The sequence below is a fragment of the Meleagris gallopavo genome, chromosome 2 (genome assembly GCF_905368555.1).
Source record: "Meleagris gallopavo chromosome 2, MGAL_WU_HG_1.1, whole genome shotgun sequence".
Lineage (NCBI taxonomy): Eukaryota > Metazoa > Chordata > Aves > Galliformes > Phasianidae > Meleagris > Meleagris gallopavo.
Genome location: NC_139405.1, coordinates 7924490 through 7939156, shown reverse-complemented (window position 1 = coordinate 7939156; position 14667 = coordinate 7924490). Strand labels below are relative to the sequence as shown.

Genomic DNA, 14667 nt, shown 5'->3' with positions numbered 1-14667 from the left:
GCATTAACATGTGGTTTACAACCTGTAATTTTCTGTAGGTCCTAAATATGGACATGCTAAGTGAAGTACTGAATTTGGGACCTGAGCAACTTTTTAAAAAACCCTTATGTAGCCCTTCAAAGGTCGTCCTGCATGAATATGCCTCAAGTAAAAGTTCATGAATAACTGGAAAAATTTCAAGTTAGCATAGATATCTGAAGCCACTCGAAAACCTCTGCTACTGGAGCTATACTGCCAAATTAGGTATCTGCCAATATAAGGAAGTACACCTATAACTTTATAGATTGCTTGGCATAGAACCAAATGCCCTTCACATCAAAGGGTACCCTCTGGTATGGAGCAAGGAAATGCAAAAACAAACCAACCAAATTAAAAAAATAGGAGGAAAGAGAAAGCTAATAAGTGGAGCCGGACAATGTGACCCCCTGTCCAGAGAAAGCCCTGCAGCGCTGTAACAAGTGCTGAATCTTGAAGACATTCTCAACCTGGAAAAAAAGAAAAAAAAAAAAAAAAAAAGGATCTTATGCTGTGATTCCTATCTTGTAGGACTCGGGTCTAAGAAATCAGATGTGTCTGTGTGAAATAGTTGAGGTGATTCTGGTAAGCATACACACTTCTTCTCAGAACAGACTTTGGGGCTCAAAGAAAAGTTGTTCAGGCATTTTTAGGTCAGATTTTCAGGTGAAGTAAGGTAATTTTTGAAGGAGTCTAGTAAGAAGGTAGCAGTTAAACTTTTACAATACATATTTATAAGAAGCAGTCCAGATGTATGAAATATTCTAGAACAATTAGTAGCTCTAGCTATGGAAGTGACATCATTTATTTCCTGCCCTTTTCTCAATTAACTATAAAAGCACCAATTTAAAACTATGTCTATGACGGTCCTATGTCTAAACCTAAGAAATATTATTTAACAGATTATGATTCTGTGAACATTTGTTGTACATTTCCCATTCAATGATGGTCAGACACGTTAGCCTGGGCTCTTGCAGAATGGGGTTAACCATTCAAGAGAAGAACTGTTCAGGAAACAGCATTGTTTTACCATATGTAAAATAATTCCTTCGTACATGTCAAGTGGTCTAGGATTTTTATTACCAGTTGCTATTAAAGTCTGGAGAACAACAATTTTTGTACTACTATAACTTAATATTATATGAATTTAAACTGGGATGGTTTATTTCTTCTTAATCTGTATTCTATTCTTTTCTCTCACAATGTGTACTTCCTTTGAATTTCCCACACTCTGTATTTACTTTTTCGTACTCATTTTCCTTCAAGCAAAAATATTTTGTTGCCATAGCAATATTTCCTTCTGTTACAATTTCTTCATGGAAGGTTTCCTTCAGGTTTCTCTACATTGTGACTAATACACACCCAACAAACACCACTTTCTCACACCAAACCCCTCCATTCCCCAACCTCTTACCACTCAGTAACTTTTCAATAGCCTACCTTTATCTTTAAATACAGACACACTCCAACATACTCTTCCAAAGTACTCCGGGCTAAAAACAGATGTTAATTAAAAATGCTGATAAGAGTCAATGACACCTGTTTCACATTTATTTTACTCAATCCCATCTGTTAAATCCTAGCCTTTATTGCATTAATTCTTTTTTCTTCTTCTGTTCCAGCTTTATAGCTCTTACTCTGGTGATCATGTAAATTTAACAGTGTGCCTTGAAAGTTGTATTTTATTGAGCAAAATATCAGCATGTCTACACACCAAAGACAGCTCTATAACAGAGGCCCAGTATCATTGCAATGGTTAAGGATGAGTTGCTGCGTCTATTATAAACCTCTATTGTATATGTGTGATATCTCTGCAATTTCAATCCGCAGCAGATGGAAATTTGGTATTAAAGTTATAAAGAACATATCCTTTTCCTCCTTGACTTTCCACAAGGTGCAGGGCCAATTCTCCCTCATGCCTGATATTAGATAAGATGCATGCTCTTAATGTTAAAAATTCTCAGAGAAAATACATTAGCTCAGTATTTTCTAAAAACTGGCTGCCTAATGATAAATAGCTATTTATAAAATCCTGTTGCAGGACCAAATTTTGAATCACCTGTTGAGTTACAGCTCAGTTACAGAATTACGTACATGTTCTGTTTTAGTTTGTCAATAGCAATACTTTATCTTATACTAAAATAATGCAGTGGGAATGTTCGTACAATTTCCACAGAAAAGAACTCCAATACAACAAATACAGACAGGAGAGCCAGAAAGTACACTTTTTAGAACTCTGTCATGTGAATTTTGGCATATTTTTGGGAAACAAATGGAAACTAATTATGTTTTTTTTTTTTTTCCTTTTCTGTAAGATATCACATACAAGAACAAAAATTGTAAGAATGACCATTTGCTTAGACCAAAGACAAATCTAACATAACATCATACCAATAGGTAGGCACCTAGGAAAGAACGTAACAACTAGGCAAGCTAAGGTGACACTTACCTTAGTAATCCTCAACGATTTGTGGTTCAGTGACTCTCTGAGCTACAGGTGGTTTCTATGCTGGTATTCCTAAGTGAATTTCTCTTTCCCGTATCTTCTCTTTGAACTCGCATGCAGTTCTACCATCCATAACATCCAGTGGTAAGGAGCTTCAAAATTTAATTATATGCTATCTCAAGAATCATTTCATTTTGAACTGCCACATGCTAGTTTTGCTTGATGACCCCTAGCTTTTGTAATAGAAGAACCAGTGACAGTCATTTACTGTCCTCTTTCTTCCTAACACTGATGATTTAATAGATCTGTATCTCAGTTGCTTCTTCTACAGCTTGAGGAGTTCTGTTCAGTCATTCCCTTCATGCCTTTAATCACCCCAACAGTCCTTCCTACAGCTCTTCGAGTTCTACATACGCTATATTCATGATTCAGGTAAACTCTATTGTTTTTTTTCTAGCTTTTCTAAAAATTCGTGGCATTCCGTGCTTGTGTTGAGCACTGAATTGACCATCAGTTATATGACTAAACTTCTCTTCACAAAGAATCTCAGACTTAGCCATTTTACACATGAAGTTGGAAGTCATGCCTTGCCACATGCTTCACTTTGAATTTCTTTACATCAAACTTTAATTTCTATTATTTTGACACTATGTAACTGAGTCCTGTGAAGTAATTTTGCTGTTATCTTTACTAATCTGAATAATTCATGATCATTAGCAAATACTGCACCTTACTATTTGCTCCTTTTCCACACTACTTATGTGTATAGCTCTACCATACCTACGTTTGGTGACTTCTACTCAGTGAGACACTGATCTTTTACTCTGTTTCTTACCTTCTAATGAATTATCTATCTGCAAAAGGGTTTTCTTGCCCTATGGCATCTTTGTGTCTTTAAGACATTTTGGTGAGAGAAATTCCAAAATGGTCTTCAACAGTCAAATGGTTGTGAAAAGAAATGCCCCTGCCACTTCTATCCTGGTCAACTGGTTTGAGGGGAATTTCAAGAGATCTGTGTGCCTAACAGGTCCCTGTATCTTTCTGTGAACCCTTCTTCAAATATTTTTGTTAGGCTTTATACCTCTCTCCTTCTATTATAGTAGCTATATCTGAACACTTATCTTTCTGATAACTGGCCAGTAATAGCGAGATAGAGGAGCTAGACATTCACAGTGCAAATCATTTCGTTCATCTTTAAATAGCTCATTTTTACATGGCTAATCAGGTAGGCTTCCTTCAAAGTTAATTGACAGAGATAGCAGACATTTGATTCTTCGTGCTTATCACAGATATCTTCCTTCAGTGGGATTACTCATCCTTTGGGTGCCCACATCCTTCTGCTAACCACAGCACAGATGAGTATGTAGGACATCCAAATGCTACATGATTGAGTTCAGAGAGGTGAGGTGAACTCCCGGGATGCTACATTCAGTTATTGGACAACTGACTATTGCTGACTTTTCTTCTAAACTTTACTTATTGTACCCTTTCTTTAAGAAGTTCTTAAGAACAATAAAAGAGAGCTCTGCATTTGAAGACAGGGGTCTAGAGTTATATGACTGTTCAATTAGCACTTCTTGGAGAACACTGAATGCAAGAGGGAGAATAAGAAGAAGAATGAAGCTCTTCTAGGAAAAAAAAAACCAAACAATTTTTGCACACAACAAAGAGATTACAGACTGCCACAGTTTGTTCTGTTCTGATCTCATGAGCAGAGCTTAAGACAGAATACTGTCAGATGGTCCACACATAGGGAAGTGAACTATGATGGTGGGATTCAGGAAGGCTCTGAAGATGAAAGGAGAAAAAATGTCATGATAAAGAGATGAGACATGAATCAATGTGGAAAGACTGCAAGGGAAAAGAAAAAAAAAAAAAAAAAAACAGCTTAAATTAAGGATCCTGGTTAGGACTTCAAGAAGAGGTATTTGAGTGTCATTCCAGGAATCATCATCAGTGACTAAGTTGTTGACGAAGGAGTAAATGATGACATTGACATGTAATGAAAAGCTGAGGCTTGCTTATTGGGGCAGCTTAAATATGAAGCTATGTTGGTATGAACTTATTCTTGGGTTTTCACCCACAAATGTGGTACATTTTTGTATTGTTTTCACAATTGATGTATGCCCAAAGCCCCTCAGACTTTAGGGGACTTGCACAGTTGTGCAGAAAGAAATGTGACTTTATGAGGGCAGATTATTAGTTACATAACACAACAAAATAATGGTTGCCATTTGCACTCAGCTTCTAAAAGTAGTAATATCTAAGTCACGTTAGCCAGCATGTGGGAATAGCCTTGGCACAAAGAACATTAGTCCAGTATAGCTATTCTGTTTTCCTGTTTTTTAAGTGCAGTCTCAGGGGTGGGGATGAGGCAGAGATTTGGAAGAGTTTTGACACTTGGGACCATAAAGCAGCCAGTCAGCCGTGGCTAGGGGAAGTTGCTCCACTGCAGAGTAGCTCTGGGACTATTCTAAGTGTGCCAAAATTGCCACTTGTCCCATCCTCCAAGCAATGTCTTCCATTTGGTTCAGCAGAATATCTTGGCCCAAATCTCTGAAGGAGTTTTCTTGCATTTTATCTTCAAGGGATTTTGTTCTCAAGTAATGTCGTCATGTTATTTGCATTTTTTTCATGATATGCAATTCATTGCTCAATATTTTTTACATTGTGATTGTCACTAGAGAATTAAATCCTGAAGCCATTCCTGTGGCATCAAAGCATCTAACTGAAAATGAAACCTGTTGTGGAGGTGGTTTAATTAAAAAAAAAAAATCATTAGCAACATAGGACTGAAGCAAAGATATTCTAAACTTTTCCTGAAATTTAAATATCTCTTTAACTAAAAAAATTATCTAGTTCTATTGAATAGGTGCCTTTATTTCATGTTTCACAAACGGGTCAAGAAGCATGACCAGGGGATCTATTCATGTGCAGGTCCATCACAGCCATTGATGTTCTCATTTATCAGTGCCATGGCAATATGAAAACCTTTGGTTTTGATCGTTCTGGCAAGATGACAAAAAATGACTCTTCAAAGTTCTCTCCAGAAGGTGCTGCTTTAGTCAGAACGCTGCTACTGAACTTACTCCTGTGGAGATGAATTCCGCTCATGTGGCCACCATAGAGAACCTGACTGACATCAGTGGTCATTTTATCTGAAGGCATAATTTAATGCCTAATAGGTTACCTTATGAATATAAAAGACATTCTCAGTCCTGAACCATGTCATCATTAATGTTTATACATATTTCGTGACACACTATGTACCAATATAATTATAGATTCTACTTTTAGGGTGCTCTTAAAAGGATAATAAAAGCTCTTTGCTGACTTTGTCCCTCAGTTCCATACAGTTGGCAGCAAATGGGATGAGGAATTACTATGAAGTCTAGGCATTTTCTCACCTTTTGATTTGGGGGTCCTGTTTAGGATGGAACACTCACAGTGCACACCTACTTTGCAGATCGCAGTTTAGAGATACAAGAACCTGTTACAAAGGGTTAGTTCATACTGTATAAGTGATCTTGCTGCAGAGAGAAAGAGCTCTATTTTAGTTTCCCAAAGGTTGTCTTGGAAGTAAGCAATAACTACGTCAAATAATCATGTCAGGTAGTATAGTGGTGCACTTCACAACTATTGAATAGCAAAGTGATTCACAAAACCCAGTACTGACTAGAAACAGATGTCCCTTGATACTAAGAATCACCTACTTTCTCACCTCCTGTATTTCATGAATGTTTTCTGCCCAGTATGTAGCTCAATTCTTCTTTGCATTTAACCAGTAGCATCTCACACTGAATACTGAGAAGAGTACGCAACACTTTTGAGAAGATTTATGAAAGAATAAAACCAGTAACAGCAGAAACCCATCATTTTCAATTTTAGACTTGGACAAAGCAGAATATTCCTGTGGATATATTCAAAATTATGTCAGTAGATGTGATCAGAACTGCACTTTACTCTTGAAAAAGACAAATGCATTATTCTGGTATTTAGAATAGAGATTTGCTTCATAAGGAATCGTATTTGTCCTTGAAGCTGGCTTCAAGGAAGAAGAAGAAGAGGGATGGATAGTGGAATTATCAGATGATAAGGTCCAAATCGTTTTTAGCGTTTTTCCATGAAAAAACAAAACAGATCCTTAAATTGTATATTCAGAAACACATGAACAAAATAGCAGAAACATGGAGCTGCACATTCTAATTCTAATTCTCTGACTTCCCAACAGCATTTCAGTCTTTACTTGCCAATCCAGCCTTTCCTTCCAGCTCATGGTATGTTATTTTTTTCACTGTCTGTTTGAAAGAGGCGGAAAGGTTTGAATAAAACAGGGCAGGCATGTGTTTGTGCGTGCGTGTGTGTGTCAAACAAGCAAGATAATTTCATGCATTAGAAAATATGGCAAGTACAATTTACGAATGCTTGATCAGAGTGAAGCAAAGCCATGAGTCAGCGATGCCATAGTTAACGAATGAAAAACTCTTCCATCTCATTCCACCTTCTGTACATGGCCAGATGAGGCTGTTATACAGAAGCAGGAGGAGGCTGTGCAGCCACTCCCCCATTACACAAATACACTTAGTAGGCAGAGCACAACAAAAGGGTGGGGGCAAGAAGGTTAACAGCTCCCCAAGGTTTCCTAATAAATCCACCTCTGCTCAACATTTTACATAATGATATAACGCATTATATTATTATAGGTAGTGACATCATAATAAAATACAGGAGTGCTACTCAAATGGCAAGGAACACCTAAGATATAGGTTTACATTTACAATTCAGTTCCTGTATTTTTTAATTATAGATAAGAATTTAAAATGAAAATTATTACTCATTCCATAAATACTGTTGTAATGGATTCTTGGCATATAATTAAGAGGCCTTTAATTTTAATTCTGTATACAGAACGCCTGTTTTTGGAGATATTCCATATTCTTTATTCAAGGCCTATGCCAGCGAAGCTCTGTATCTCTGTTTTGGTGGAAGCTGAAGATAATGCCCATCTCAGGCTGCTGCACCATGTTCTAACCCATCTTGTACTACAGCCTGTAGTTTCAGAATGCCTTCACATGGTTCACAGGACCTACCATCACACTGTTCTTTTTTTTTTTTCTGGAAACTGATGGTAGAAAAATACTTAGCCCATAATGTCACTGATAATGTGAAAATGGATGTTGCCAGTTATGTTCAACTATATATAAAACCCTTCAGACTGCAGTAAAGATTAAGATCATTGGCTCATGATTATTACGAGGTGAGGATAGCCTTTTTGAAAAGGTGACTGCATTTCTCAATTCTTCTAAGCACAGACACTCGCACCTTAAAAAGTACAATAACTGGCACCTTTTTGGCAGACTCAGCAGGCAGGTCAAAGATTGTCTCAGCATGTAGAATGAATTAATATTTCTCTCCCAAGAGTGGGTCCTTCTAGAAAAGGCTTAAGGCAGATTGGTGGGGCATTCAAAAGAAAGCTGGTGGGGGATGGGGGGTGAACACTTCTGTTTATCTGAGCATTTTTCAGATTTAGATCTAGAAACATACAAGCATTTTAATATTTTAATCTTGTATTAAAAACTACACCCTCTTCTGTCCATCCCTTATGCTTCTGGTCTCCTCCGCCGCCCAACACATACCCTACACTGTCTTATTCTCTTTTGATCTGTACTCCCACCCTATTCTTTTGTATTACTCTGTATGGCCCCTTATCTGTCCTTAGTCCTTTGTCCTCATTTCCCTACCTTTTGCTCCTAAGCCCACTTTCCTCACCCTTCCAAACCCCCTTCTGAGTTTCTGACTCTCAGTGTCTTTCAGCTCTTTATCTTCTATATTTGCCTTCTGTGAATATGTTGCTTGCTTTTTTCTGAAGCCCAAAGGAATTGTGGAAGATCCTACAGTATTTCGGAAACTTTTTCATTCTCAGCCATACAATTTAGGAAACATTTTGTTTCCTCCATTACTTGCTGCAACAGGGAACAAAGTGATTATTTTGCTTTTAGGAAATGTTCACAAGAGGGCAACAAATGTCCCCTTGTGCTGCATCAAACTAGCACTGACAATTCACAGTGCATCTGCATTCAAGTCTTCCTGCTTTTATTTTGCTATTATTTTGTTTAGTCTTGCATACATATCTGTGGTAGCACAAATTCACTGTGAAAAGATTCATTAACTATTTGTAACTAGCATGCAGGTATTTATGGTTAAAAAAGAGAATGGATTGAATAACAAGGTTTGAGATACAGAGTGTGTAACTGACTTTAAATGCAGCCTTCCTGACATCCACATAGAGTTGCCATTTCTAACAAGCAGGTAGAGAGGGGACTACTCAATTTCCACTATCCTGTTGGGCAAGATACGGTGATCCAAAAAGACAAGAGCTCTCTCCACACTCATAAATGCAGACTGGCAGAAATGGCTAGCCTTGCTTGGCTCCTCAGGGAAGGATATAACAGCAGAGGCTGTAGCTTCTGCATGCCTAGACAAATTAGTGAGCATTGTGCTTCCCTATGATTTTCCCAGACGCTGGGAGAATTGGCCTAGATGACCTTCTCTCTCCCAGAATCATCCAGCTGGTTTACCATTTCTCCAGCAAATCAGCAGCACTGTCAGTTTAGCCTACATTCAAATCATTCTGGTCACTTAAGAAAGCATCTAAAAGGAAATAAATACCAATTAAGGCACAGCCACTTTAATACAATAAAGATCATCTCTGGACATGATTTCCTTGCTTTATATCAGATAAAGCTGCCATTTTTGAACATTTCATTTTGTACTTAGATTATGTCTTTTCAGATAAGCTTTAAGCGTTACCATCTGTTCTGCAGCAATCACATGATCCTATCACTTTGATTCAGTTGAATACAAATCCCTTTGACAATAGGGAAACAGCAAAATAACATTCGTTTGTTCCAAAAAACTGCCACAACAGTAGATTATTCAAAGGCTGCTTTATAGCGGAGGTATAAGACACGGGAAGACTCTCCTATACATCTCTGGTCTGTGACCCAGACTGTTCAGGCAGCACTCTGGCACTGAAGCTTCTTGTCTGCTAGAGAGATTGAGACAGCATTTCAGCTGTGTTGAGCAGCCCCAAGGGCTGGAAGCTCAGCCAGGGCCCCGTGCCTCTGCATGCCTGCTAGCATTTCGAAGCAAATCCTGAGTCAGAGGGAATACACCTTTCTGCAGCAGATGTAAGTGCACTATAGTTACTACATCTCTCAGCAATCTCTGAGGCATTCTTTCTGCGTCTGTCCTCTGCAGGCAACTGGCCCTCAGCCATTACAGTTGGCCACGGCAGCAACAAACGTTCCCTGCTGGTTTCTAGGACAAAGGCAAAAGCAGAGTTTGTACCTGGTATTGTGGCCACATCTATGAAGAAAACTCCAGTAAGAGCTGGTACATACTATGCAAATATTTGGAACACTCTACAGTTTAGAATAATTTCCCATGGGTATGGACCCATTTAGCAGAAAGATGATCCTGTTCAGACTCACTAAAAAATTTATACGACAGGATAAATTATTTCTCTTTAAGTTTTGGAAGAAGCATATATTGTACCATCAAAATAACTTGCAGTTCCTGGCTTTGCATACATAGACGACGTATATGATTTGGCTGGCACACAGAAAAATGAAGCACTGCAAGTCTTCTCATCATGTCCATCTAGACCCCTCCTCAACAAGGCTCTACAAACATTTGGGTTATTATTCAGAACATAATTTCTCTGTATTTTCACTCAATGAATAATTCTCAGAGGGAACGTATCATTTGTATTTGTGGTTGAACACATGAAAATACATGCTGTATATTGACATTTACAGTAGATCAGAATTTATGCTACTGATGTACCAAGGATACAAGGAAAAGTATAGCAATATATCAGGGTAATGCAAATTCTAGCTGAATTTGGTATGATGACTTATCTAATGTTGTATAATTTACTGGCGCAGACTTTTAGATCTTAAACTCAGAATGACTGGAATACAAATTTATATTTGAGACCTCTGAGGTTGACAATGCAAAAATGCAAAGACAAAATATCTTGGATCAGAGATTGCTCATTTGCATCTATTTAAACTTGAAGTTTTCTCCAAGCCTGTAAGTTGTTTCAACAGTTAACCTGCAAGCAGCTGGTGAATCTCTCAGAAGCATGTTATCATTTTTCCATCAAGCTAAAAGGGAAAGTTTGATTCATTTTAAGTGCATTGATGACAGAAGAGCTCTGAATAGCATTTTATCTGCAATACTGTACTCGAAAGGAATGAAGTGCAAGTTAAACAAACAGTAACAACGAATGCATTTTTTTCAGGGGTGGTCCTCTTGGAAAATGTTAACCACATTAAAGTAGGCAGTTATTGAAATATGCAATTAATTTTAAGTTGATAGAAGTTGAAACTGTCATTTACCTGAGCAGGTGGTGGAAGAACCTTCTTGCATATCTGCTGATGGGGTCCCTGTACTCCAGCACAGTTGTATCCAAGAGGGGTCTTGTTGGAGCATAAAAGGTTCCAAGGCTTGCCTCAAGCTGTGCTGTGGAGTTTAAGTAGAGCAGCAATGAAACAAATGAAATCGTTTCAATTACAACAGGTTGTTCATGTTTGCAGTCAGTCAAATTCTTCAAACACTGCTGAAACACAATGTTGTTGTAGGATAGATGAAATTAAAATATGACAGCTTGTACAAACACAAATGTGCATATTAACTTTCATTTTGAGGCAGAGTTGACAATGACTTTGAGCAACAAAAGCTGTCAGAAAGATGAAAAAGTTTATAACACATCAAGTTCTCACCAGAACCATACAATTAAGAGTGACTCATAAGAAAAATACAGTTTGAACAAGTTTGTCCAGTAGAGATCAACTAAATTATCTCAGATTTTCTATGTCCTCTTAGGCAGACAACAATGAAGTTCAGTTTTTCAGGGATTATTGTTATATCTTAGGTCAGCAGGTGACAGAACCTTTCTTTTGATGGCCTTGAGGTCTAAGGAGCCTCCTTCAACCAACACTTCTTCAAAAACTTTAAATAAAAGGGTCTAAAAACCCTGAGGGTTTGACTCTCCTGCAGTTTGCAGAAGAGTCAACCTCCCTTGTCATCAATAAAATAAAGCCCTTTTGTTACAGAAGTTGCATCTGCTTTACTTTCTGACTGGTATACTCCACAGGTATAGCTCTGAGCCATTTTACTACATGTTTCTAATACAAAATCATAAATAATACAGGAAAATACATAGCATATATTCATGTCCCCTGAATGTGTCCAGTGCTTAATTGGGATGAAATATAATAATTATATTTATGCTATATGACATCTGCTTAATAGTCAACACATAGACTGAGCCTTTATATAAAGAACTGCCTTAATTTCAGCTGGGATCGAATTATCTTAAGTTGATAGAAGTTTGGTAGGGTGCTGTGTTTTTGTTTCTAGAACAAAAACAATTGACTGAAATTCAGAAATAACTGATGGAGGTCTCACTCCTAAGGCACAGGGTTTGCTATGCCAGCATAGGTTCTCCTTTCAAGACGGATACACAAATTGCTACTGCTAGTCAGAATTTTGTGTGGGCTTTAAAAGCAAAATACAACCAACCTATTGTCTCATTAGGTAGACAAAATCTCACTGATTTGTTGTTATTAACATTTGTTTGAAATAGCCATTTCTGTATTCAGTGATAAAGGTTCTTCATTTCCAAGCATAGTTACGTTCTATTTCATTAGGTTTGATTGCACTAAATGTGCTAATAGTACTGTGTTAGAAACACAGGCAAACTGTTAGTAAATTAGGTTTTGTGTTATCTTACTGTCTAGATTTACGATAAGCTGAACTTTAAAGGTATTTTCTTTCAAAGCAGCAGTCAATTTAGATTAAAATTGAATACAGCGGTACCTTTGCAAAACAAGCTATACTTTCTTGCCATTGCTGTTTTCTTGACAGCATGTTTTGTACTTCAGAAATATTCCAACCTACATGGAATATGAGTAACTACCAGCACAGTTATAGATTCATTAGATAGCCCAGCTTGATGTTGAAGGCAGAATAAAGATCTCAAGGATAACTGCCACATCACTATAAATAAAAAGCCTCACTGGGTTTTCGCTAATAAAAAAGAAAACAAATTACTATGCCAAATTTGTTAGATTCACACAGAATAACTCCTGGACTCCAGATAAATAAAATTTCATCTGCTGTAAACAGTGTTAGGGAGCTGCATGGGGGGAAACACACAGACATCTATTTATAATGTGCATATTTTTACAAGAGTTTCAAACCCAGCCTTTTTCATGGGTCCTTTTAAAAGCATGTTTCATTTAGAATTGATATGCTATGTTTGCAATGCAAGGAATTTTTAATCAGATCCCCCAAACGTGACAGCTGATGGTTTGGCAGCAATGTAGGACACTTTGGAGTTTTGCTATCATCAAACACACCAGAACTCTAAGTATTCTTTCCGGGCACAAAAGATGCCTCGTCCCCAGCTGTCTGCCTGCTAGACTGGAGGATAACACCTTTACTAAATCAAGGCACTTCAAATCTTGAAGTCTCTTGAGTTTCAAGATACACAGCAAATCAAGAGGAAGGCACCACACCAGGCTTCAGCAGAGACAAGGCTGAGCCTAAAATTCATCAATTCTTGTGAGAGACCCCCAGCTAGTACTGCAGGGGGGCAGGAGATTACTGCGAGGACAAAAGCTATAATCCTAAAGGAGGCAGCAGAGGACAGTGTATTCAAAGCCTTCGGATCTTGTAGCGAAAAAGTGACCCTTCACAAGCACCTTAACAATTCCACTCAAATCCTGTTAAAGGAGAGTTTCCTTACTTATGTCAGTGCTGTCTCAGTATGAGTACATCACAAACATTTGAAGCCTGTGTTAACTAGCACTGGTCTGTGACCAAATTTGTGTAACACAATAAAGTTACAGCATATATGAGATAGTGCTATACACGTTGGGTCATGCCTATATCACATATATGTTAAAATAACGTGCATTTTATTATCATTCTTGGTAGAAACATTAACTGAAATCAACACATTAATTCAGACTTCAGTGAAATAATTTTTCAAAATTATTTCTAAATACAACATTTGATTAGGGAGTACTACGTTCAAATGGCTGACTATTCTCTCTATTGTCTTTTTTATACAGTCAATAAATATAACATCATAATCCTTGTAAGAACTACAGACCCCAAAAAAGCACATTAGAAGCACAGTCAGTCCCTTACCTTCTCTGTCCGGTGTAAGCTTTTGTTTAAGTAGGTGATTGACAATGGCACTCAAGCAGATGTAACACTGATGGCCCATCGTGTTCCAGTTCATGGTGTTCAGGACGTTAATTGCCTCATGTATCTCATCATAACGAATGTATTGGTGGATGATTTCCACAAGGCCCAGCTGCCCTCTTGTTATCACACCTTTTTTAGGAAATATTAAAGCAGAAAATAGTGTTAAGAGAATGTAAAATAGAATATTTTTCAACAGAATTACTGTTGATTAAAATAAAAGTTAATGGGCTTCACTGTTTAATTTCTATGTAATAGAACTCCACGTTATCTTATCATATTAAGATTTAGGGTGCTCTGGACAGGGGACTTAACACATGGACAGTAGAGAGAATGTGGCCAATATCCACCAGTGAAAACATCATGTAATGAAGCTTTGCTAGAGAAGGCTCATTCCCAGATTGTCATTTTGTTACAAATGAAGCCATGCATTTGCTCACCGTAGGAGAAGAAAATGAATGGCACATTCCCCACTCCACAAGAGCATGATTTTACTACAACACTTAGTCTCTGATCAGTGTGAATTAAAACAGATTCTCAGACTTTGACATGTAGGTCTCAGCTCCTGAACAGGGCAGGTGACTAGAAAGACGCAGAAAGTCATGTTCTTAATTGTCTCTGACTAACTAGATGATTACATGCTGTAGGTCTTGCAAGGCATTTTAGTAGTTCTTCCTTCCTTTGGGTCACTATAGGAATGTATTCTTTATCACTAATGCTCCAGATGTCAGGAAAAAAAAACAAAACAGAATAAATGTACTGTTTCCCTCCCTCTAAATAAAGCACGTATTTATTAAAAAAAATCATAATCTACATTCTGATGGTGTTTGTGGAAAATAATGTTAAGGAAAAAATTCTGATGAGAAAATGAATTTCAATACGGATTTTAGAGCCATCTGATGGTTGGGGCAAAAAGGTCTGGT

General features: G+C 37.6%; 1 protein-coding gene across 3 annotated transcripts in view; it reads right to left on the bottom strand.

The window, feature by feature from the left end:
• Positions 1-14667, bottom strand: part of WDPCP (WD repeat containing planar cell polarity effector) — a 138831-nt gene that overhangs the window by 43979 nt on the left and 80185 nt on the right. For all 3 annotated transcript variants that reach the window (XM_085218808.1, XM_085218807.1, XM_085218810.1), the window contains 2 exons: positions 13688-13876; positions 10867-10990 (listed from right to left, as the gene is read on the bottom strand). In XM_085218808.1, coding sequence (XP_085074934.1) covers positions 10867-10990; positions 13688-13876 — 313 coding nt within the window. The remainder of the gene's footprint in view (positions 1-10866; positions 10991-13687; positions 13877-14667) is intronic.